Raw genomic sequence first — 25278 nt, 5'->3', positions numbered from 1 at the left:
GTCTAGACATATCATTTACTGTACCAAGCCTGGTATTTCGCGCTGCTTGCATGATAGAGGCTGTTGGCGCTGCAAGAGACATAGGGGTTAGGAGGGGGACACAAAATGGGAAGAATGGGGGGATGTGTGACAGGGTAGAGAGTAAATGAAGAAGAGACAAGCTGTCCCGATTAATCTCATGGGGAATGGTTAAGAATATATTAATAGAAGAGAATTTAGATCATGCTCGAACCTCCTTCACCTCTTAACCCTCCCCCTCTTCCCGTCCCACCCTTCGGCTCGTTGAAAATGTTTACAGAAGCCCTCGGAAGCCGTGTTTACAAACAGGCAGGAAGGTGTTTGTGTTTACAGGGAAGCAAGAAGACAATGTTTACGGTGGAGCAGGTCCCTATCACCCCCGGAAGGTAAACAATCAGTGCCCCCTTCCCCACCCACCCAATCATTACGTCCTAAGGGAAGGGGGGGAGCGGAATCATTACGCTCCTGTCATACATATATTTGCATAATAGAGTAACCAAATTTCGTCCATGGAGCAGGAGCAGCAGCAGCAGCAGCAGCAACAGTAAGATCAGAAGCAGGAAGAGCAGCAGTAGCAGAAGAGGTAGAGTACTAATGCAAAATTTATTGTAACAAAAGATAAACGTTCTTGGCGGGAAAGATGCCCATGCCAAACTAAATACTTGTAATTTAAAAGTACGGAATGGTTGGGATGGTGGTGATGGCTTTGTTATGGTCCACTTACATTACGGTCGATGGCCCTGAGGTACCATGAATGGACAGTGCCCTGAGGTACCATGGATGGACAGTACCTTGAGGTACCGTGAATGGACAGTGCCCTGAGGTACCATGGATGGACAGTACCTTGAGGTACCGTGAATGGACAGTACCCTGAGGTACCATGGATGGACAGTACCTTAAGGCACTGTTCTTCCACCGGTGGCCATCTTGGTGTGTACGGACTGTGATTTTGTTTGGTGTGTTAAATCTGTGTGACATGTTTGGCAGAAAATGTTACATAGCTCTTAACACTTTGTTGTTGTACTGGACTAGCAACGCTCCCTCTGCCCTTTCAGCCCTCACCCACCCACGCCCCCCACCCACACATGCAAACCGCCATTACCAGCTGCTCCACCCCCTCCCACCATGCAATAGCCATTGCCCCTTGCTACTGCTGCTGTTGCTACAGTTGCAACTGCTACTGATGTTGCTGTTGATGTTGTTCATAGCAATTATGCAACTACTGCTTCTACTTAAAGTGCAGTATCCAGTGGCTCCATCACAACGTCACTGTCAATACCGCAACTGCTTCTACTGTCTCCCTGTCACTTCCCGAGGGCCAGGGTAGGCAGTGGTGGTGTTGGCACCATCTCCGCTACTTCCCTGGTCATCGGGGATCGTTACTAGTTTTAAAAGTTTAAAGTCTGCGTGACATTCGGCTTCCTCTTGCTCGCTGCGGTTCCTGTCCTCCTATGCCCTACCACGGCTCCTGGCCTCCTATGCCCTACCACGGTTCCTGGCCTCCTATGCCCTACCACGGCTCCTGGCCACCTATGCCCTACCACGGCTCCTGGCCACCTATGCCCTACCATGGCTCCTGGCCTCCTATGCCCTACCACGGCTCCTGGCCTCCTATGCCCTACCACGGCTCCTGGCCTCCTATGCCCTACCACGGCTCCTGGCCTCCTATGCCCTACCACGGCTACTGTCCTCCTATGCCCTACCACGGCTCCTGGCCTCCTATGCCCTACCATGGCTCCTGGCCTCCTATGCCCTACCACGGCTCCTGGCCTCCTATGCCCTGCCACGGCTCCTGGCCTCCTATGCCCTACCACGGCTCCTGGCCTCCTATGCCCTACCATGGCTCCTGGCCTCCTATGCCCTACCATGGCTACTGTCCTCCTATGCCGTACCACGGCTCCTGGCCACCTATGCCCTACCACGGCTCCTGGCCTCCTATGCCCTACCATGGCTCCTGGCCTCCTATGCCCTACCGCAGCTCCTGGCCTCCTATGCCCTACCACGGCTCCTGGCCACCTATGCCCTACCACGGCTACTGTCCTCCTATGCCCTACCACGGCTCCTGGCCACCTATGCCCTACCACGGCTACTGTCCTCCTATGCCCTACCACGGCTCCTGGCCTCCTATGCCCTACCATGGCTCCTGGCCACCTATGCCCTACCACGGCTCCTGGCCTCCTATACCCTACCACGGTTCCTGGCCTCCTATGCCCTACCACGGCTCCTGGCCTCCTATGCCCTACCATGGCTCCTGGCAACCTATGCCCTACCACGGCTCCTGGCCTCCTATACCCTACCACGGTTCCTGGCCTCCTATGCCCTACCACGGCTCCTGGCCTCCTATACCCTACCACGGCTCCTGGCCTCCTATACCCTACCACGGTTCCTGGCCTCCTATGCCCTACCACGGCTCCTGGCCTCCTATACCCTACCACGGCTCCTGGTCTCCCACAAACTCTCCCCAGTTTATGATCACTCCTTTATTTTACATTTTCATGAGTGTTTATATTTTCTCATCAAGGACAGCGTCTCCCCCACTGGCAGGATTCGAACTAGCGGACATTTCAGTGCGTATAAATAGCCCGCTTTTATAATACTGCTCTTCTATAATTACACCTTCATCACCTGGGGACCTATATGGTAATTTTCTTCCAAATATAGTCGCTGGAACTAATGTTGGTTCTTATACGTGAGTTGAATATATATTATAGGAAAGCGGTACATGTATGATTCACTTAATTAGAAAGTAGAAATCTGAATTGTTGAGTTGGACAAACCGGAAAACTGTTTTTTACTTGTGTTTCTTTGACAAAATAAACTAACCTAACCTCCCTAGGCATAATATACAATATCTGAGGCCTAATATAATACATATGTGTGCTATACTAGGTCTAGGAGTATTTAAGTTTGTTTTCTAGCTTCATTCATTTTAAAAGAATTCCTTACTAGTCAGTATACTACTATGTAAAAGCTCAGTATGTACGAATTCGTGACTACTGACGACTGTCACAATAGGTACTGTCTAAAGAGGGGGGATGGGTTGTTGTGTGTGTATTCATCTAGTTGTACTCAACTAGTTGTGCTTGCGGGGGTTGAGCTCTGCTCTTTCGGCCCGCCTCTCAACTGTCAATCAATCAACTGGTGATGTGTGTGTGTGTGTGTGTCTTACTCAGGAGTAGACTTCCTTGCTGCTACGTGTACACACAAGAGAGGCATGCTAACCCAATCACCACCTGCCCTATTCATTTCCCAATCTCCACCTGTACCAGCCATCCACCCAAATAATCACGTACCTTACCCATCCCCAATTACCACCTGCCTCCCCCATCCCCCATCACCACCTACTCCACCCATCCCCCATCACCCATCACCACCTACTCCACCCATCCCCCAGCACCACCTGCCACACCCCATGAGCAAAGGAAGCGGACATAGAAAGTGTTGATCATACAATTCAGCCGACTTATAAGGACACAGCATGTCTATGTAGCAATCAGGGAGCCCGATATAAACACAAACCAGACAGAGAGACAGACAGACAGAGCTGACGAGTGGAGAAAGACATACACAGTCGAACATGAAGATACAGGGTCGTTCCCCTCAAGCCAAGAAAATTGTTCCGTCGACAGCTGGACACTGGCGAGAGGGAGGAAGAGCTAGAGAGAGAGAGATGTAAGGAACGAGGGAGAAGCAACAGGAGGAAGGCATGGAAGGCGAGAGATGAATGAATGTGAGAGACAGAGAGGACACAAGAAAGGTGAACAGACTCCAACCAGTGTAGACTGACCGCTTCCGCTCTCTCGCGACAATTGCTCAACACAACATCATGAGGACGGCTCCGTGTGGGAGAAGAGGATTTTGGCCGGGGGAAAGGGGAGGATTTTCCTTGGATAGAGGAAGGATTTTGTGAGGGAAGGGCAGGAAGCAGGATTTTGTCAGAGGGAGCGGCAGGCAGTATTTTGTCAGGGTGAAGAATTCGGACGGTTAAAGACAAGTCAAAGAATGAAAAGAAATAGGAAGACTGAAGGAGAAGAACGGGGAGGATTAAATTGAGTGGGTAAGAGAACGAGGAGAGGAAAGGGGGAGGGAGGAGGATGGAAGACCTGGATGAGGAGGAGGAGGAGGAGGAGGTAAGATTCTACAGACCACAACTTCCTCAATCAGAGATGATAAGTGACTTCACACAGGCGATCATCTCAGTCCCTGACCACCTGCTGGACACCTAGTTACGCGCACGCTCCCAACACACGCACTCACACACGCACACACACACACACACACACACGCGCACACACACACACACACACACACACACACACACACACACACACACACACACACACACACACACACACACACACACACACAAAAGAGTAAGGGGAGACATGATAACCACCTACAAAATCCTCAGGGGAATCGACCGGGTAAACAAGGATAAACTATTCAACACTGACGGGACGCGAACAAGGGGACACAGGTGGAAACTGAGTACCCACATGAGCCACAGGGACGTTAGAAGGAACTTTTTCAGTGTCAGAGTAGTTAACAGGTGGAATGCATTAGGCAGTGATGTGGTGGAGGCTGACTCCATACACAGTTTTAAGTGTAGATATGATAGAGCCCAGTAGGCTCAGGAACCTGTACACCAGTTGATTGACGGTTGAGAGGCGGAACTAAAGAGCTAGAGCTCAACCCCCACTAGCACAACGAGTTTCTTTCACCCTGGTGCACCTGTTCACCTGGCAATAAATATGTACCTGGAAGTTAGACAGCCGCTACGAACTGCTTCCCTGGGATGTGTATGTGTACTCACCTAGTTGTGTTTGCAGGGGTTGAGCTCTGGCTCTTTGGTCCCGCCTCTCAACTGTCAATCAACTGGTGCAGATTCCTGAGCCTATTGGGCTCTATCATATCTACATTTGAACGCATATCCACACACACATGTGTGTGTGTGTGTGTGTGTGTGTGTGTGTGTGTGTGTGTGTGTGTGTTAGAGAGAAATGTACGTAGCAGATCTCCACCGGAGAGGAAGAACTCCTCCTTAAGCCCCTTGAACTAACAAGAAAAGATGGAATAGCTAATCACAACGATAAACAATCGTAAGTATTCATAATATTAATAAATCAAGGGATGGAGGAGGCGGGAAAACAAGAAGAGCAAAACAAAAGACACAAAACCAACAAAAGTGTTTATAAATATACCCCCTTCACCCCCCCCCCCCCCGCCCCGGCTTTCCAGTTTCAACTTTCTAAATAAAACTGCGATGCTTTTTTTAGGCTTTTTAGCTTTATTTAAATAGAAGAAAAGGTCGCAGCGTCGCTGAAATATATGAGATGAGAAGACTGGCTGGCTCAGGCCAGTGGAAATCATTCATATATTCTCTCTCTCTCTCTCTCTCTCTCTCTCTCTCTCTCTCTCTCTCTCTCTCTCTCTCTCTCTCTCTCTCTCTCTCTCATTCTCTCTCTCTCATTCTCTCTCTCTCATTCTCTCTCTCTCATTCTCTCTCTCTCTCTCTCTCTCTCTCTCTCTCTCTCTCTCTCTCTCTCTCTCTCTCTCTCTCTCTCTCTCTCTCTGAAGCTTTCAATGGCAACCCATTTTTTTGGAGAGGGTTAAAGAAAGGGCTTTCTCGTGCTCTATCCTACCTTTTTTTCCTAGTCTAGAAGATGTTCTGGGCTTACATTAAGCATGTCCCACGATCTTTAACCCTTAGCAGATTTAAATAAAATCGAGTTGTTTGGACCAAGTCGCAAATTCAATTCTCACGGCATTTTTACCGATCATAAATTTTCTTGCTTTTTACCCTCTCTCCTTCTTCCTCCTCCTTCTCTTCTCATATCTTTTTCAAGGTGTATAATGACAAAGTAAAAAAATATAAAATCCTGACCACTTTACTAACTATTACTGCATATAATACTCTACAAATAATTAGCAAATGCTCCCCTTTCCGGACCTAAAGTTTAGAAATGATTAAAAGCGATTTTTACATCTGAAGTGTTGCTCCTAAAATGTTTCAGATTTCCCTAAAATGATCAGACAGCTATTAGTGTTGTTGAGTAACTTAGAATATAAGAATTTATCCCGATATCATACCAACTACCCTTAACCTCACCTGCTCTAATCTAATTGAATTTGACCTTTGACCTCTGCATAACTTATGCTAAATCTGCCTGACTTGGCGTAACGGAGCCTAACATGATTAAACTTAGACTCCAAGGACCGGGCCGCGGGGACGTTAAGCCCCGAAATCATCGCAAAGTAGCCAACGTATGTTAATCAGGCCTAACCTAATCGAACACATGCCACTGGATGATAGATATTTCTTGATGAGCCAATCACAGGGGGAATCATTAGCGTATTCAGCCTTTTTGTAAACAGATGTTCTCACCCAGATTAGTTAAAGTTTAGTTTTAGCCTTCAGAATGAAACACAGCTACGAGGGGTTGAAACACAAGACCAGCAATTACACAATGAAACAAGACGCTCATGCTAGAATCCTCAATTAGGAAACCAAACAGCTCAGAATAGTACATATTAGAAATAAAACCGCCTTAGGGGGGGCAGCCCTGAAACTTGTGGGGGGTGCAGAAGATGCTATACCACAACAGACCAAGAACACTGTGAATAAAACATAAATCCCAGCTAGTAAAGGTCGGCCCCTGGCGCCAGACACCGGCGCCACCTCTCGGTAAAGCAATATATAATTCCTCCTCCAAGCTGTAAAGGGATAATTTTAACATTAATATTGGCACACGTCAACGCCACTATAGTTCCCGGCGCTCCGTGGTAGGTTATCATCCCCGCTCCGTCTATCCACGTCCCACTGAAGCAGCCCTCAGCCTCGTTCCGTCTATCCACGTCCCACTGAAGCATCCCCCAGCCTTGCTCCGTCTATCCACGCTCCACTGAAGCAGCCCCCAGCCTTGCTCCGTCTATCCACGCTCCACTGAAGCAGCCCCCAGCCTTGTTCCGTCTATCCACGCCCCACTGAAGCAGCCCCCAGCCTTGCTCCGTCTATCCACGCCCCACTGAAGCTGCCCCCAGCCTTGTTCCGTCTATCCACGCCCCACTGAAGCATCCCCCAGCCTTGCTCCGTCTATCCACGCTCCACTGAAGCAGCCCCCAGCCTTGCTCCGTCTATCCACGCTCCACTGAAGCAGCCCCCAGCCTTGTTCCGTCTATCCACGCCCCACTGAAGCAGCCCCCAGCCTTGCTCCGTCTATCCACGCCCCACTGAAGCAGCCCCCAGCCTTGTTCCGTCTATCCACGCTCCACTGAAGCAGCCCCAGCCTAGTCCCGTCTATCCACGCCCCGCTGAAGCGTGGATACAAGTACCAGCTACCTATTTACTGGCAGGTGAACAGAGGCTCCAGGGTTAAGAAACTCTGGCCCAAATATTTCTGCCTCGGGTGGTAATCGAACTCTTGCCCTTTGGATTACGATCCCCGGACGCTGTCCACTCAGCCACGAGGACCTTCCGATCGGTCGTTTCTGTGTGTGTGTACTTACCTAACAGTACTTCCCCATCAATGACTACGGGGAAAGTGAGATCTAGCTCTTTATACCCCGCCTCCAGGCCCTGATAGATCTGTTGAATTAGAAGATTATTTTGACTTCTAAATGATCTGTTGAATTTGGCTTGAAAATTGTGGATGAGGTGGCTTCTACAACCTCTTCTTTCAGTATTAATATATCCCTGCCTACCTGTCACTCCCAGTCCCCCAACCACTTGGGATGGACGGTAAAGCGACGGTCTCGCAACATGCAGGTCGGCGTTCAATCCCCGACCGTCCATTAAGTGGTTGGTCACCATTCCTTACCCCCCCCCCCCGTCCCATCCCAAATCCTTATCCTGACCCCTTTCAAGTGCTATATAGTCCTAATGGCTTGGCGCTTTCCCGTAATAACTCCGTCCCATCCCCGTCCTCCCGTCACTCCTCACGTCACTCCATCAATTAAATCACCCGACCACTAGCGAATTCGTCAGCTTACGTGCAAGCCGTTCATTGCAAGCAAACATGAGGGATTACTGCAAGCCAGCAACAGTATACTCGTGCCACTACAGTGCCATATTCCAAGTATCTTACATCTCGATATGTTCATATATTTCATTACAATGTTCAGAGGAGAAGTGTAGTGGAGTGGAGTAGAGGTCGGAGGTCCTACTTCTCGCCTGGACCTTAGAGGTCGGAGGTCCTACTTCTCGCCTGGACCTTAGAGGTCGGAGGTTCTACTTCTCGCCTGGACCTTAGAGGTCGGAGGTTCTACTTCTCGCCTGGACCTTCATAAGTTTTAGTGTGAGGCTGTGTCTTCAAGCTCAGGGTAACACTGCTCTTCCCAGTGTACACAACTCTGTATTACACTGTACATCATACACCAGGGAAATCAGGAAACACACTCGAGTCATATACCAGAAACATCTGAACATTGGCGTAATCAGGATAAAATAAGTTTCAAAAATACGGTTGTATGGGAATACAGCGAAGACACAGCTGTGTCCGGGACGACCCAGACGACACAGGGGGATACATGGACACATTGTGTGTCCAGGGAGACACGTGGCAACAAGTCTAATGGATTAAATCGACACACACAACAACCAACTTGATCCAAACGTTTGGGAGTAAAGTTTGAAGTAATTCAACTGGGCTGGGAATAACTTTTCGAGCTTAACACACACACACACACACACACACACACACACACACACACACACACACACACACACACACACTGTAAGTAACAGTTGACTGACAGTTGAGAGGCGGGCCGAAAGAGCAGAGCTCAACCCCCGCAAGCACAACATAGTGAATACACACATACATTTATATATATTTCCTCTCCAACTGCCTCTTTCCCTTGGAGGCACTTGTGTAAGTGCCATAAAGTGTCCTGGCACCGCAGGGTACAACCCTCCCCCCCCTCCCCCCCGGGGTACAGACAGACAGACTAATTCATAAAATATGTTCTACTTCAAAAAATAACACGAAAGTCTACTGATCACATTTTAAAGGTGAAATAACATTTAGGTTATGTGGAGGGGGGGAGGGGAGAGGTTATAGTGACTGACATGTGGGTTATAGTGGCTGATATGTGGGTTATAGTGACTGACATGTGGGTTATAGTGACTGATATGTGGGTTATAGTGACTGACATGCGGGTTATAGTGACTGACATGTGGGTTATAGCAACTGACATGTGGGTTATAGCAACTGCCATGTGGGTTATAGCAACTGACATGTGGGTTATAGCGACAGACATGTGGGTTATAGCATCTAGACCTAGGCCCAACCTGACCTTCCTTATAAAAGCAAATCACATTATAATTTCACTGTGAAGGAACAGGTGTCTGTTCCTGCCACCAGGTGGCACTAAGAGGAGAGATCTACTGCCCCAAAGAGCCTCACTTCGACCCTCCTTCCACAGTAACCCACACGAGGGGATTCGAACCGCTATCGGGTAGAAGAGGGGAATCACAAATGATTGTATTTACCGGGTTTAAGGTTAAGTGTGGTAGGGAGGGGGGGGATTATTTCAGCCCCTTGAGAGGTGTGTGAGTTCTCACTTCACACACACACGCGCGCACACACACACACACGGCACAGGCGAGGGACGCACGCACGCACACACACGTCCACTCGCCACACTGGTCCAGAAGCGACTGAGGTGGGAGAGGCCATGCAACTTACACCACCACGCTGGTTGAGGACCCTGCTGCTGCTGCTGCTGCTGCTGCTGCTGCTTGCGACGTCTGCTGCTTTCCTACTGTTGCATGTAACGTCTGCTTCTTCCCTACTGTTGCTTGCAACGTCTGCTGCTTCCCTACTGTTGCTTGCAACGTCTGTTGCTTCCCTACTGTTGCTAGCAACGTCTGCTGCTTCCCTACTGTTGCTTGCGACGTCTGCTGCTTCTCTACTTATACTTGCAATGTCTGCTGCTTCCCTACTGTTGCTTGCCACGTCTGCTGCTTCCTTACTGTTGCTTGCGACGTCTGCTGCTTCCCTACTGTTGCATGTAACGTCTGCTGCTTCCCTACTGTTGCATGTAACGTCTGCTGCTTCCCTACTGTTGCTTGCAACGTCTGTTGCTTCCCTACTGTTGCTAGCAACGTCTGCTGCTTCCCTACTGTTGCTAGCAACGTCTGCTGCTTCCCTACTGTTGCTTGCGACGTCTGCTGCTTCTCTACTTATACTTGCAATGTCTGCTGCTTCCCTACTGTTGCTTGCCACGTCTGCTGCTTCCCTACTGTTGCTTGCGACGTCTGCTGCTTCTCTACTTATACTTGCAATGTCTGCTGCTTCCCTACTGTTGCTTGCCACGTCTGCTGCTTCCCTACTGTTGCTTGCGACGTCTGCTGCTTCTCTACTTATACTTGCAATGTCTGCTGCTTCGCTACTGTTGCTTGCAACGTCTGTTGCTTCCCTACTGTTGCTAGCAACGTCTGCTGCTTCCCTACTGTTGCTAGCAACGTCTGCTGCTTCCCTACTGTTGCTTGCGACGTCTGCTGCTTCTCTACTTATACTTGCAATGTCTGCTGCTTCGCTACTGTTGCTTGCGACGTCTGCTGCTTCCCTACTGTTGCTTGCGACGTCTGCTGCTTCCCTACTGTTGCTTGCCACGTCTGCTGCTCCTGCTTTTGTACCTTCATGCACGGCTTCTGATACTCATTATTGCTACTTCAATATATAATTTTTGTATTTCCTGGAGAGAGAGAGAGAGAGAGAGAGAGAGAGAGAGAGAGAGAGAGAGAGAGAGAGAGAGAGAGAGAGAGAGAGAGAGAGAGAGAGGTCGACACAGACCACGAGGCCTGACCAGAGACCGGACTTTGTGGACATTGATCCCCAAAACAATTAACAGGCAGAAAATAGGAAGCGAAGGAAGAGAGAAAGAGAATGATGGAGAAAGAGAGGAAGCAAGAAGAGAGGTCCGGTAAAAGACTAGAGAGCGGGATGCTGCAAAGATGGCTCCACAGGGAGACGAGAAGTGAGGCTAAGGAGAATGTCTTTTGTGTAAGGCAGTAAGGAGGAGGAGGAGAAGGAGGAGGAGAAGGAGGAGGAGGAGAAGGAAGAGGAGAAGGAGGAGGAGGAGAAACAGTAGATAAGAACCTCCCATGAACCAAAAGATAACACACGTCCACAGCTGTATTAAATATTTAGTTATACATCCAACTCATCTATAACTACATCAATGTATCTTTTATATTCATCGTTTATTGTATAGTTCAGAAAATATCACATTACACAACATGGTGCATTTCCCTTATTTTACCCCAGACAAGTGGACTGATTTGTTGTAAATGCTAGACACAGCTATATGTAAATTGTTGCACACTGCATTTACATACTGCATGATTTTGAAACCTTGCATTTCAGATGATCATTCACATCTATTATTACTGCATGTTCTTGCATGTTGAATATCATAATTCATACTTATACTCTGTATAATTTAGTCTGGTTTAGGTAGAGCAAGTTGCAGGGTGATTCACCAACCACAACAGTTTGGTGGATCTGAAGAGATTCACTCCTCCTTAGATGTTGTCGTCTACCTATTACCGTTTTCTACATTTATTTAATTGTGGAAGTTTTACTTATGTAATTATAATTCATTTATGCTATCTAGATATCATGTAACTCTGTTTCCTTCATATTTACTGGCTATTTTAAGGCTCTGGGTACAGCAGAGTACAGCAGAGTACAGCACAGTACAGCAGAGTACAGCAGAGTACAGCAGAGTACAGCAGAGTACAGCAGAGTACAGCACAGTCTACAGCTGTGTGGCTGGCCCACTGACTGCTTGAGGAACGAGGATCTTACTAGTTGCTCGTGCCTGTCTTACCGAGGCGGTGTATGAGTATTTATGACTCGTATGTCACTTCAGTAAGATTATGCCCTTACGTGTTCCACAACTTCCCCAGCTCTGTTGAATCTTAGATGCAATCTTATGGGGTTCGTAACTGTGCACTGTGTTAGATAATGTTCCAGTGGTCTGTCGGGCATTTCTCCACAGTGCTGACATTTCCTCTCATCTTTAGGAATCTGTGAATCATCAAAATTAGTGGTTCGTAGTTGGTTGAATTCTTGTACCAACCAGGATCCAGGGGGGCCAGATTCACGAAGCAGTTACGCAAGCACTTACGAACGTGTACATCTTTCCTCAATCTTTGACGGCTTTGGTTACATTTATTAAACAGTTTACAAGCATGAAAACTTGCCAATCAACTGTTGTTATTGTTATAAACAGCCTCCTGGTGCTTCGGAGCTCATTAACTGTTTAATAATTGTAAACAAAGCCGCCAAAGATTGAGAAAAGATGGACAGGTTCGTAAGTGCTTGCGTAACTGCTTCGTGAATCTAGCCCTAGAACAGTAGAATTAGAAAATGGAAGCGGCTGGCGAAATTGACATACTGTTCCGTTTTCTGCTTTGGGTTCTCTGGTAGGTTAGGAGAGGACACTTTAAAATGACTTTTTAAAGTGACTTTTTCGTTTTATTGTGAAAGAATGGCATTGGCTGGTACTACTAGGCAACAGCCACTTGGTGCTCTAGAGTGAGTGACGTCATAGGTACAAGGGGCCACTCATAGCCGGTGACGTAAGAGGTGGGAGGTACAAGAACGTACGTCACAGTTTGTAAGCACCAATCAGTTCACTCGTCACCAAACGCACCCCATGTTTAGACCAGAGGTGCTGATATAGGGTCGCCTATTTAGAACATTAGGGAGGCCTGGACTAAGTTAAGGACGTCTGGGCTACGTCAGGGAGCCCTAGGCTACGTCAGGAAGGGCTACACACCTAACCCACACACCTGAAAGTAAAGGAAGAAGCGGGAACACGTTCCCACTTTCCCATTCACTTTAGTCCACGTTTTTTATGATAAAAATAAATCGCTTCAGGGTAAACTCGTCAAATCGCCGACGAAAACGCTCAACAAAAAACGGTGGGCTTTTCTCTTATATTAGTCACCGGTGCTATTCAAGGCGCTACCATTTTCTCTCACAAGTTTGGGTTCGTTTTCTATGATGGACAAAAAGCCCCTCTTTAGAACTCTGAATCTCTTCATCAATTATTCATTCCACCATTGTTAAAGATCCAAATTATGCATGAAGACTTTTCTTGAAATTTATACACCATTATACAGATTAGAGTTCAATCAACTAAAATTGTAAACTACATTCAAATGCAAATTTGAAGTCCAAAAAATTAATAGACGAGCAATTCAGTATTATCTGTGATTCCCATCCTTTTCCCCTGCTGCTGAGAGGGGCAGCGCCCCCCTCTCTCACCAGCTGAGAGAGGCAGCGCCCCACCTCTCCCACCAGCTGAGAGGGGCAGCGCCCTCTTCTCCCACCAGCTGAGAGGGGCAGCGCCCCCTTCTCCCACCAGCTGAGAGGGGCAGCGCCCCCACCAGCTGAGAGCAGACGTGTGCCCCCCTACCTACCGGCGCCTGACCTACCTTCGTATCTGTTGAAGCCCCTGACCACACAGGAGTGAGAACGAGGGGGCAGGGAGGCACCCCGCGCCCCGCGCTGGAAGCCGTGACTGGCGCTCCGTGCGCGCTGCGGCGGCATTGACCGCGAGCGAGTCGAACGCGTAAAGCGACGGATCGAATTCTCGCACCATCGCCTCAACTTGACTGACGTCATCACTCACCTAGGGAAGAGAGAGAGAGACAAGTTAACATCATTAATCACTGACGTCCCTATGTACCTGAAAGAAATAATGTTAGTGGTGGATGCAGTTTTGAAGACTTAGGAGTCAATTAATCCAGCAATCCACAGCGCTAACAGCACTATTCGCGGGGTTAAATACCCCCCCCCCCCTCCCCAATCACCCTAAGGATCTTTACGAGGCAAGCAGGTGGAGGCCTCGTTTACTAACGTAGTTTACCCGCTTAACGAGGCAATTTAGCATCCTCCAGCGGCAGGGGAGGCTCAAGATGATCTTCCTCTCCGGGAGATGCCCAGCCTCCCAGCGTGGCGACCAACAGACTAACAATCATTAGCTGATGTTTCTCTAACATAAATTAAGATTTATTACACATTAGATATTAATATTTATTATCCATTAGAGTTTTGGAAGAGATAGTCCTAGGGAAGGTTAGGTTAGGTCTTGTGCTTCTGTTAGCAATTATTTGTGTTTACACAAATAATTGCCAAATAATTAGTGTTTACACAACACCTGTAATATAAGCCACTACTAACCCAGCCAACACCTGTGATATAAGCCACTGCTAACCCAGTCAACAACTGTAATATAAGCCACTGATAAACCAGCCAACACCTGTGATATAAGCCACTGCTAACCCAGCCAACAACTGTAATATAAGCCACTGATAAACCAGCCAACACCTGTGATATAAGCCACTGCTAACCCAGCCAACAACTGTAATATAAGCCACTGATAAACCAGCCAACACCTGTGATATAAGCCACTGCTAACCCAGCCAACACCTGTGATATAAGCCATTGCTAACCCAGCAAACACATGTGATATAAGCCACTGCTAACCCAGCCAACACCTGTAATATAAGCCACTGCTAACCCAGTCAACAACTGTAATATAAGCCACTGCTAACCCAGCCAACACCTGTGATATAAGCCACTGCTAACCCAGCCAACACCTGTGATATAAGCCATTGCTAACCCAGCAAACACCTGTGATATAAGCCACTGCTAACCCAGCCAACACCTGTGATATAAGCCATTGCTAACCCAGCAAACACCTGTGATATAAGCCACTGCTAACCCAGCCAACACCTGTAATATAAGCCACTGCTAACCCAGCCAACAACTGTAATATAAGCCACTGATAAACTAGCCAACACCTGTGATATAAGCCACTGCTAACCCAGCCAACACCTGTGATATAAGCCATTGCTAACCCAGCAAACACCTGTGATATAAGCCACTGCTAACCCAGCCAACACCTGTAATATAAGCCACTGCTAACCCAGTCAACAACTGTAATATAAGCCACTGCTAACCCAGCCAATACCTGTGATATAAGCCACTGCTAACCCAGCCAACTCCTGTGATATAAGCCATTGCTAACCCAGCAAACACCTGTGATATAAGCCACTGCTAACCCAGCCAACACCTGTAATATAAGCCACTGCTAACCCAGTCAACAACTGTAATATAAGCCACTGTTAACCCAGTCAACAACTGTAATATAAGCCACTGTTAACCCAGCCAACAACTGTAATATAAGCCACTGCTAACCCAGCCAACACCTGTAATATAAGGTGTTCTAACCCAACCAACACCTGTTCTAAGAGGTTCTATCCCACTGAAACTCGACTGCACAAAAAAGTGACAACACTGACATTCAATTTTGTTTCTCTCTTGGTTATATTCTCTCTCTATCAGCCTTCCTTGTGGGTCGTGGACCGTGGCACCCTACCAGCGCCAGGGCCACTCTGGATGGCACTTGGGCCCCCCCAGCTGGTAGAGTCTTGCCTCTGAGTGCCTCGCGAAGCCCCGCTGGGTGGGAACGAATTGAATTACCTTGGCTTTACCACCCAGGATGTGAATTTGTGTTCGCGTAGGAGGGATGGAGGGTGTACTCAACTATTTGTGATTGAGGGGGTTGAGCTCTGGCTCTTTGGTCCCGCCTCCCAACTGTCAATCAATTGGTGTACAGATTCCTGAGCCTACTGGGTTCTATCATATCTACACTTGAAACTGTGTATGGAGTCAGCCTCCACCACATCACTGCCTAATGCATTCCATCCGTTAACTACTCTGACACTGTAAAAGTTCTTTCTAACGTCCCTGTGGCTCATTTGGGTACTCAGTTTCCACCTGTGTCCCCTTGTTCGCGTCCCACCAGTGTTAAACAGTTTATCTTTATCTTGTGTTTACTCTTTGTGTCTGCAGAATCGAACTATTAGCTCTTGGACCCCGCCTTTCTAATCAATCTATTTTTCTTATGATGTCTACTTCTTATATACTTCTCTAATTTCTTATACTTCTCTAAAACACACACACACACACACACACACACACACACACACACACACACACACACACACAACACTGGTGGTACCTTTGGGTTAATTAAGGGGGGGGGGTGTACACACAGGAAGCAGCCCGTAACAGCTGTCTAACTCCCAGGCACATATTTACTGCTAGGTGAACAGATTCATCACGGCGAAAGAAACTCTGCCCTATTTATTTCTGCCTCCACCGGGAATAGAAACCAGGCCCTTAGGACTACGACCCCCAAGCGCTGTCCACTCAGCCGCGAGGGCCCCAGACCTAACACACTATAACATCAGTCTTTAACAAACCTCCTTGTCTGGGTGTATTAAAATATATTCAGCAGCCTCAAAGATTTGATTAGACCTCCCGGTAATCCTAGAGACCTCCTTCTCTGGAAGACAAGTCTCCTTCCCTTCATGAAGATGGTCCTTACCATCTTTAAATCATCATCATCGACAAAATTTACTGTCCCCGCCCTAGCGTAATGAGGTGATGAGGTGTTTACCAATATTGGCCGACCTCACACCAGGGTATGAGGTCCTCAGCATGAGACACGTCTCTCTCACCATCACCAAACATTCCTCATTGGTAGGCGGAAACTCCCCAGAGAGTCCCATTTCTCTATGGTTTTTCCATATATATATATATATTTTTAAACCTAGAAGGGGTACCACCTCTGGTGCAAGTGTAGGGACCCATAGCCTCGGAGAAGAAAATAAAGAGTACTCAGAGAAGACCTTGTGGATCCTCACTTAACACTTTGATATTTTCTTCTCCTACCACCCCTATTCTTTTGCTATGTGTGTATATTTATCTAACTTTACTTGAAAATGTCATTACACTATATATATATATATATATATATATATATATATATATATATATATATATATATATATATATATATATATATATATATATATATAGAGAGAGAGAGAGAGAGAGAGAGAGAGAGAGAGAGAGAGAGAGAGAGAGAGAGAGAGAGAGAGAGAGAGAGAGAGAGAGAGAGAGAGAGAGAGAGAGAGGGAGAGAGAGAGAGAGAGAGAGAGAGAGAGAGAGAGAGAGAGAGGGGGGGGGGGGGAGAGAGAGAGAACAAACACCCAAATATCAAAAATAATTATCAAATAAAATAAAACAAAAACAATCACAACAAACAAACACTAAGATACAATTACAAACACTAAATATCCAAAGAATCATAAGATCAAACACCGAGAGCCGAACGGCAACATTTCGAACAGTATAAATTAACGTTCAAAGACATTAAACCCACATAACCGAACCCCTTCCCCCCCCCCAAGACACAGCGACAGTGGTTGGGCCAATGACCTCGCTTTAGTTCGCCTTGACCGGCTTGACCGGCAGTAGACACTTACACTTGACGGAGAAGCGCCGAGATCAATCCCCCGCTACACAGCATCCAACACACCGGCGAAGCTACAGGTGACTGGAGGAGAAGAAGAACCAGCAGCAACCCGTTCTGACACCAAGGTCTTCCACCCAGTGTCCGACCCCCCAAAGGCATATTCGCCCATTTTTAACGTCATATGTGTTCCAAATCGCCTATTTCAGTATTTTCTCGTTATGTAAATAAACATTATTATGTTTTAGAAATAGGTGTTTAGGATCTGTTGGCAATTATTTGTATTTATAGTACGTGTGTGAAACCTGTACTGGAGTGGGATTCGAACAGAAGTCGTCAACGAAACGATGTTCGAACGTCATTGGTTGTGAGTCGTGTGTAAAGATTTTGTTTAATAAACTCAAGATTTGGTGGATAGGCTGACGAGTATTTGGACTTTGAGTATGAGGACGGACTGCACGTGGATCAAGATCACGAATTAATCATGTTTCGCATCACTACCGTCCCGTGAACCACTGCCAGAGCCCTTCCGAGCCGGCGCCAGTAGCACCCCGGCACCGGTTCACTAGCGCTGAGTGAACCAGTACGTGGTTCATGAGCCAGTGTGAGTCGGGCCCCATGGAACCGACCAGCTGCTCCAGGAAGCAATACCAGCGCAAAACAATTAGGCCAATGGCTAATTAACTATTGATCTGGGGAGGCTGCATACACAGTGCCAAATTAACTGTCGCATGAATAGAATTTTACTTTGCGTGACCGCTGACGATCCCACGGGTGCCAGTGGGTGCCAGTACTCTCCCAGCGTGTGACGGAGGACGCCACAGTCACCATCATGACTCCTGTTAGCCAGCAGATAGCCAGCAGCCAGCCAGCAGACAGCCAGACAGCCAGCTCCCCGCCCTGACGCCCCCAGCCCCCTACCAGAAGGACAGACAACCCCAGCTCAACAGCGGCCTGGCAGCTATGTAGAGGGAAAGATCTGAGTCCATTTTAACACGCGGAAGATCCCGCTCAGCGGCTCATAGAACACCTTCTCTCCAGTGATCTGAGGCTGTGGTGGTACACGGTACAGAGGCTGTGGTGGTACACGGTACAGAGGCTGTGGTGGTACACGGTACAGAGGCTGTGGTGGTACACGGTACAGAGGCTGTGGTGGTACACGGTACAGAGGCTGTGGTGGTACACGGTACAGAGGCTGTGGTGGTACACGGTACAGAGGCTGTGGTGGTACACGGTACGAGAAGCACCACGTACACCGCCCCGTCAAGGAAGCACCACGTATAGTGGAAGAGTGTTGAACTCCCTGTCCATTCTGTATGCAATCAACGTGTTTGGGCCCCAGAAACCGCCCCTTCCCCCCATACAGTGTTGACCCCACCACCCCTCTCCCCTCTCACTGCTCACCCCACCACCCCTCTTCCTCCCCCACTGCCCAAACCGTTCAGCCTGCTCTGACAGAGAGCGGGGAGAAGAACTATTTCGAACGAGAATTTACTTTTTACAAATATCGAGCTCCAATCCCTATTTGTTTTCCAATATTTTGTAGTGAAAGTAATTCTTTAGAGGAAAAAAACACTCTTCACTCTAAATGCAAATTTTCTAAACGGTATAAATACCTTAATTCCAAAAGTATATTGAAGACTTTAATAAAACGGAATTAAACTTGGTTCTGAGTTCAAATATATGTATCTGTTTCGGTGGGTGAATGGGGCCTTGTTGATAGCAAGATATCAGTGCTTGGTAATATGCTAGTACCAATACATGCTTGTTTGACGAGGGTGTGTGTACTCACCTTTTTGTGATTGCGAGGGTTGAGCTCTGGCTCTCTGGTTCCGCCTCTGAACGTACAGGTTCCTGAGCCTACTGGGCTCTATCATATCTACACTTGAAACTGTGTATGGAGTCAGCCTCCACCACATCACAAGATTCTCAAAGGAATTGACAGTAGAAAAAGACAGTATATTTAAGACAAGGGGCACACGCACTAGGGGACACAGGTGGAAATTTTGTGCCCAAGTGAGCCCCTAAAGACATTAGAAAGAATTTGTTTAATGTCAGAGTAGATAATAAATGGAATGAATTAGGCAGTAATGTGGTGGAGGCTGACTCCATACACAGTTTCAAGTGTAGATATGATAAGAGCCCAGTAGGCTCAAGAACCTGTACACCAGTTGATTGATAGTTGAGAGGCGGGACCAAGGAGCCGAAGCACAACTAGGTGAGTAAACCCACGTGACCACAGCGGAGGGCAGGAGTCAGGGCGCCTCCAAGGAGGCTCTCGGAACCCTGGGCTTTACGGCGTCTCCAAAAACTGCCCCCCTAACTACGGGCTCACCATAGCCCGTGCTACTTGGAACTTTTTGCTCCAGGTAACGAATCTTAAACAACAACAAACATCCAAAGACTGCTGTTATGAGCAGCCATTTTGGGACCATTTTTTGCAGACGAGGAGTCACAATAACGTGGCTGAAATATGTTGACCAGACCACACACCAGAAAGTGAAGGGACGAGCATGTTTCGGTCCGTCCTGGACCATTCTCACAATCAACTTGAGAATGGTCCAGGACGGACCGAAACATCGTCGTCCCTTCACCTTCTAGTGTGTGGTCTGGTCAACATATTTTTGTAGTGTTATATCGCCTCATTCCTCAGGCTTGGAAGGGCTCATAATGTGAGGTAATCCACTGGGTGTCCAGGTGGATGGACCGAGGAGATGGCCGGATTTCCTTTAAGTGTCTCTTTTGCTGCGTGATACTTCCTCTGAGACGCTCTATAAGGAGTTACTGAACCACTTAAGTCATTCGTGGAATTGTGTGTGTGTGTGTGTGTGTGTGTACTCACCTAGTTGTGCTTGCGGGAGAGGGGGTGGCTGAACTCTGGCTCTTTGGTCCCGCCTCTCAACCGTCACTCAACTGATGTGCAGATTCCTGAGACTCCTGATGTACAGATTCCAGTGTGTGTGTGTGTGTGTGTGTGTGTGTGTGTGTGTGTGTGTGTGTGTGTGTGTGTGTGTGTGTGTGTATTCGTTTAGCTCATTCTTCAGGCCAACTATATTTGGTTTAACGATTCCTGCAGTCAACAGATGCTGTTTAAGAGGTCCACCATACCATGCGTGGTTAATTTAAGCGGCCCACCACGACAATAACTAACTCATTTAAACGTGACACAGGCTACGCCAGCCGTAAACCACAGAATCCCTTCCAAGGGGCCAAATAATCCCAGTTGGATTTACTGACCAATGCCAGAAGAATACATTCAGAAACCCTATATTGAAACCGAGACCCCCAACAGCTTACGGATCTGTTCTCTCTATCTCAACCATTTGCCACTGATAAACAATCCAACTGTTTTGTCTAGCCTGAAACGTACGAACTCAAGCAACCCACCGATAACCCTCTCGAGACCCATGCATAGAAAACGACAATATTATCAAGTATTTCAGACGGAAATTGTAAATTCCTTCAAGAACGCGAAGCATTTGATGATACCTTGTCTGTCGAGATAAAGAAAATGGGCGCAGGCGAGAAAATAAAGGAGCGGGTACTTAAATAAAAGGAAAATCCAGCCACACACGTCCTGCCTCGCCAGACGTAAGCACTAAAAGGGGGAAAAAAATAATAAACGTCCTCCACCAATTTTCCAAAGTCATGAGTTACTGGTCACCGTCGACACCCTCCTCCTGCCTCAATATTTCTTCGTGGGCTGGGGGATTTTTGGGAGCCCTTGCTGGGGGCTCCTAGGGCCTGCTGGGGGCTCATCAAGCCTGCTGGGGGCGCCTAGAGCCTGCTGGGAACTCCTAAGGCCAGTTGGTGGTATTTTGGGGGCTCCTAGGGCCTGCTGGGGGAATCCTAGAGGCTGCTGGGGGCTTCTAGGGGCCTGCTAAGGGCTCCTAGATCCTGTTAAAGGGTCCTAGGGCGTGCTGGGAGTTCCTAGGGTCTGCTGGGAGCTCGTAGAGCTGCTAGAGGCTCCTAGAGCCAGCTGGAGGCCTCCTAGAGCTTACTGGGGGGCTCCTAGAGCTTGCTGGGGGTTCACAGAATCTGCTAAGGGCTCCTAGAACCTGCGAGGGGCTCCTAGGGGCCTGCTGGGAGCTCCTAGAACCCACCGAAGGCTCGTAGAGCCTACTGGGGGCTCCTAGGGCCTGCTGGGGGCTCCTAGGGCCTGCTGGGGGCTTCTAGGGACCTGCTAGGGGCTCCTAGATCCTGCTAGAGTCCTAGAGCCTACTGGGGGCTCCTAGAACCAGATAGGGACTCCTGGAGTCCGCTGGTTGCCCCTGTGGGCGACCCGTAACACTGGCCGATCCTTCCACTCTCTTGAAACTAATTTGATGGACCTCCAAGAGATGGTCTATTGTTCGCTCTATTGGAGAAAAAGCGGGTGATGAGGCGAGGCTCCTGTTGTTCTTCTGTTGCCGCTACTGCTCCTGCTCCTACCGCTGGTCCTACTAGTGCTGCTGCTGCTGCTGTTCCTTCTGGGGTTACTGCAGTTATCTGCTGTAATTAGAAAGCTCGTTGTTGTAAATGGTTTGTGCTCTTGCTGCAGTTAAGCGCGTTCCTGTCTATCTGAAGTCGTTACTGCCACAGCTGCAGGATACTGGAGGATCAGCTCTTTTTTGGGGGGTGGGGTTCGTGTAGCTGTCTATTTTCTTTCTCTCCCGTCTATTGTTAAAATTGTGTTCCTCGAGTCTGTCTGTGTGTGTGTGTCTTTTATGTCATTTGTTATTGACTATTGGTGCCTGCAGGAGGGAGTTGTTTGTTCTTTGACTCTGCTTTTCTAACTCTCGCTTGTGTGTGTGTGTGTGTGTGTGTGTGTGTGTGTGTGTGTGTGTGTGTGTGTGTGTGTGTGTGTGTGTGTGTGTGTGTGTGTGTGTGTGTGTAGCTGCACTAAGGGTTGTTGCACCCGTCATTGCTGGTAACATTGAGGTTTTTGCAGAGATTGAGAGTTTGGTCCTCTTTATGATACCTGGTTGATGGGGTTCTGGGAGTTCTTCTACTGCCCAAGCCCGGCCCGAGGCCAGACTTGACTTGTGAGAGTTTGGTCCACCAGGCTGTTGCTTGGAGCGGCCCGCAGGCCCACATATACCTGTCTGCCTCGCCACCATCTGTACCTCTTACATCAACTGCATTGTGGTTGTGGTGGAAGCCATCTGTTGCTCGTCCTGTGGCAGCTGAGCCATTTTTCCACCATCTGCTGATGCTATTCCTCTCACGACAAGTGACAAACACCTGTGACAAACACCTGTGACAAACACCTGCTGTCCCTTTGCCAACATCTCGCCAGAGACAGTAAAATAAATCCCTGGAAACACAGAGCAATAAGAGAAGAAATGAATTTTCAGGGGGAAAGCGCCAAGCCATTACGACTATATAGCACTGGGATAGTCCAAGACAATAGTCCAAGTGGTTGGGCAAGGAAACATAGACACAGCAAGATGAAATCCTGACAGAGATCAAAAGTCCTTGTCAACAAAAGCAATAATGGATAAAAACGAAATAAACTAAATATGATAAAGGTGATAAAAAACGGAAATCCGCCCATATTGTCATATCCAGAAAGGGGAATGGGAGGGGAAGGGAAGGTGTGAGAGAGGGGGGAAGGGAGGAGATGTGGGAAAGGAGGGAAAGAAAGAGGGCAAGAGGCACGCCCACAACACACAAGGGAAGCAAGTGCAGAAAACTGGTAGTCCTGATAAATGAATGGTTCCCTGCCTCTCACATCGGAAGGAGAGGGGGAGAGGGAGCAACAAGAGAAAGATGAAGGGAGGAGGGATGCTTGCGGGCAAGGAAGAGAGAGAGAGAGAGAGAGAGAGAGAGAGAGAGAGAGAGAGAGAGAGAGAGAGAGAGAGAGAGAGAGAGAGAGAGAGAGAGAGAGAGAGAGGAGAGAGAGGAGAGAGAGAAAGAGAGAGAGAGAGAGAGAGAGAGAGAGAGAGAGAGAGAGAGAGAGAGAGAGAGAGAGAGAGAGAGAGAGAGAGAGAGAGAGAGAGAGAGAGATGAAGGGCGGAGAAGAGCGAAGTGTGACAAAGTGGAGGACCTATATTTGCACTCACCCAATATACCTTCCTCTGTGACGGTGTACACACACACACATACACATACACACACACACACACACACACACACACACACACACACACACACACACACACACACACACACACACACATACACACACACACACACACACACATACACACACACACACACACACACACACACACACACACACACACACACTCTCATAAGACTACGGGAACTAAACCTCATGATCACCACCTATAAAATTATCAGAGGAATTGACAGGGTGAACAAAGACAAGCTATAGAACTTTTACGGTACATATGATATACATATTTATGGGTGGAACCTATTCAACTAAATTACATATTTATATTTTTAAGGAGTATATAGAAAATTAAATAGAAACATTTTGCGTGAAATTCTAGCAAAAAAAGATACAGTAAACAATATTAAAAAGTAATAATAATAATTTAATGAAAAATATGTGCTTGTTTGTTCGTAAGTATTTGATTGCAATTAAGAACACGGGAAGAGAATGGTACACACATATGGTGTAGTAATTTTAATCGAGTTCATGTGGCAAATCCAAATTCCTCAAATCCTAATTAACACATATAATTAGTAGCAAAAGGTAGTAGTATTAAAATAAATTCTCCTTTATCATAATCCAAAATGCTGACAAGCTGAATCGTTCAAAATCATTCTTCGGTGTAAATGAAGCACTAAGATGCAGGAGTTGAGCACCTGTAAGGCCTTGCAACAAGCAGACCATCAGTCTTGCCAAGTGCAATGATGACAGTGAATCAGGCTGTCGCTCTCACCTATTATTTGTTTTTTCTGTTCGTCGCGATTAATTTTATTCATTTTTGTGAATAGGTCGGGACCGGCAGTTTGAGAAACACTGGTCTAGACTATATAGAGTTCCTATAGATCCCCATCACACAGGATGGTTAGTCATACAGAGGCATTAGTCTGTACTGACAAACTTTAGGGGGCGTCAAATAAGACGGAGGTTCTACAGTCTACGGCCCTAGCCTGCCAGAGTTCACTACCCACCCCTTGTAACCTTATGGAATCCTGGGTTGTTTATCATTGATACTACCACTGGTAAAAACCTTAATACTGCCACTAGAACCACCACTAGTACCATCACCACTACCGCAACCACTGGTACCACCACCACCACCACTAGCACCGCCGTCAGCACCAGCACCATCTGCTTGATACCTGCTTGGTACCGGAACCACTACCACACTCTCCCCAACCATCCAAACACTCCCTCACCACACACCATGGTGGGTAACGAGTGGTTCAGTACGGAGGTGCACTAAACCTGGGGTTTAAGAATATGCAAGCGATAAACCTGCGTACAGCAATATACAGGTGTTCAAAACTCGTCTTGTACAATATCCAGAGTACAATACCCGGTTTCAACAATACCCAGAGGACAATACCCAGGTTTATCAATATTCAGAGTACAAAATTTAGTCCCGGTAACATACACTCAGAGTTCAATTTGAAACTTATAATCCAATCATTGCAGCCAGTAGGACGTGCAAATTGAAACAGTTAACAGGCATTCTGGCACACACACACACACACACACACACACACACACACACACACACACACACACACACACACACACACACACACACACACACACACACACACGTCGGGGGGTACACGAGGGGAGATAGGCTGAGTGGACAGCGCTCGGGGGTCGTAATCCTAAGGTCCTGGGTTCGATTCCCGGACTAGGCGGAAACAAATGGGCAGAGTTTCTTTCATTCTGATGCCCTATGTTCCCCGAGCAGTAAATAGGTACCTGGGAGTTAGACAGCTGCTACGGGCTGCTTCCTGGGTGTGTGTATGTGTGCGTTAGAAAGAAATATATGTAGG

General features: G+C 47.7%; 1 protein-coding gene across 9 annotated transcripts in view; it reads right to left on the bottom strand.

Moving 5' to 3' along the window:
- The window catches only part of LOC123773626 (guanine nucleotide exchange factor DBS), a 544948-nt gene that overhangs the window by 299879 nt on the left and 219791 nt on the right, over window positions 1–25278 (bottom strand). For 2 of the 9 annotated variants that reach the window (XM_069312525.1, XM_069312526.1), the window contains one exon: window positions 13469–13665. The exons of the other annotated variants lie outside the window; for them this stretch is intronic. In XM_069312525.1, the coding sequence (XP_069168626.1) occupies window positions 13469–13658 (190 nt within the window). In that variant the 5' untranslated portion in view covers window positions 13659–13665. The remainder of the gene's footprint in view (window positions 1–13468; window positions 13666–25278) is intronic. 9 annotated transcript variants of the gene reach the window in all.

The sequence above is a fragment of the Procambarus clarkii genome, chromosome 72, assembly GCF_040958095.1.
Source record: "Procambarus clarkii isolate CNS0578487 chromosome 72, FALCON_Pclarkii_2.0, whole genome shotgun sequence".
NCBI classification, from domain to species: Eukaryota; Metazoa; Arthropoda; class Malacostraca; order Decapoda; family Cambaridae; genus Procambarus; species Procambarus clarkii.
This window is presented reverse-complemented; position numbering and strand designations above follow the sequence as displayed.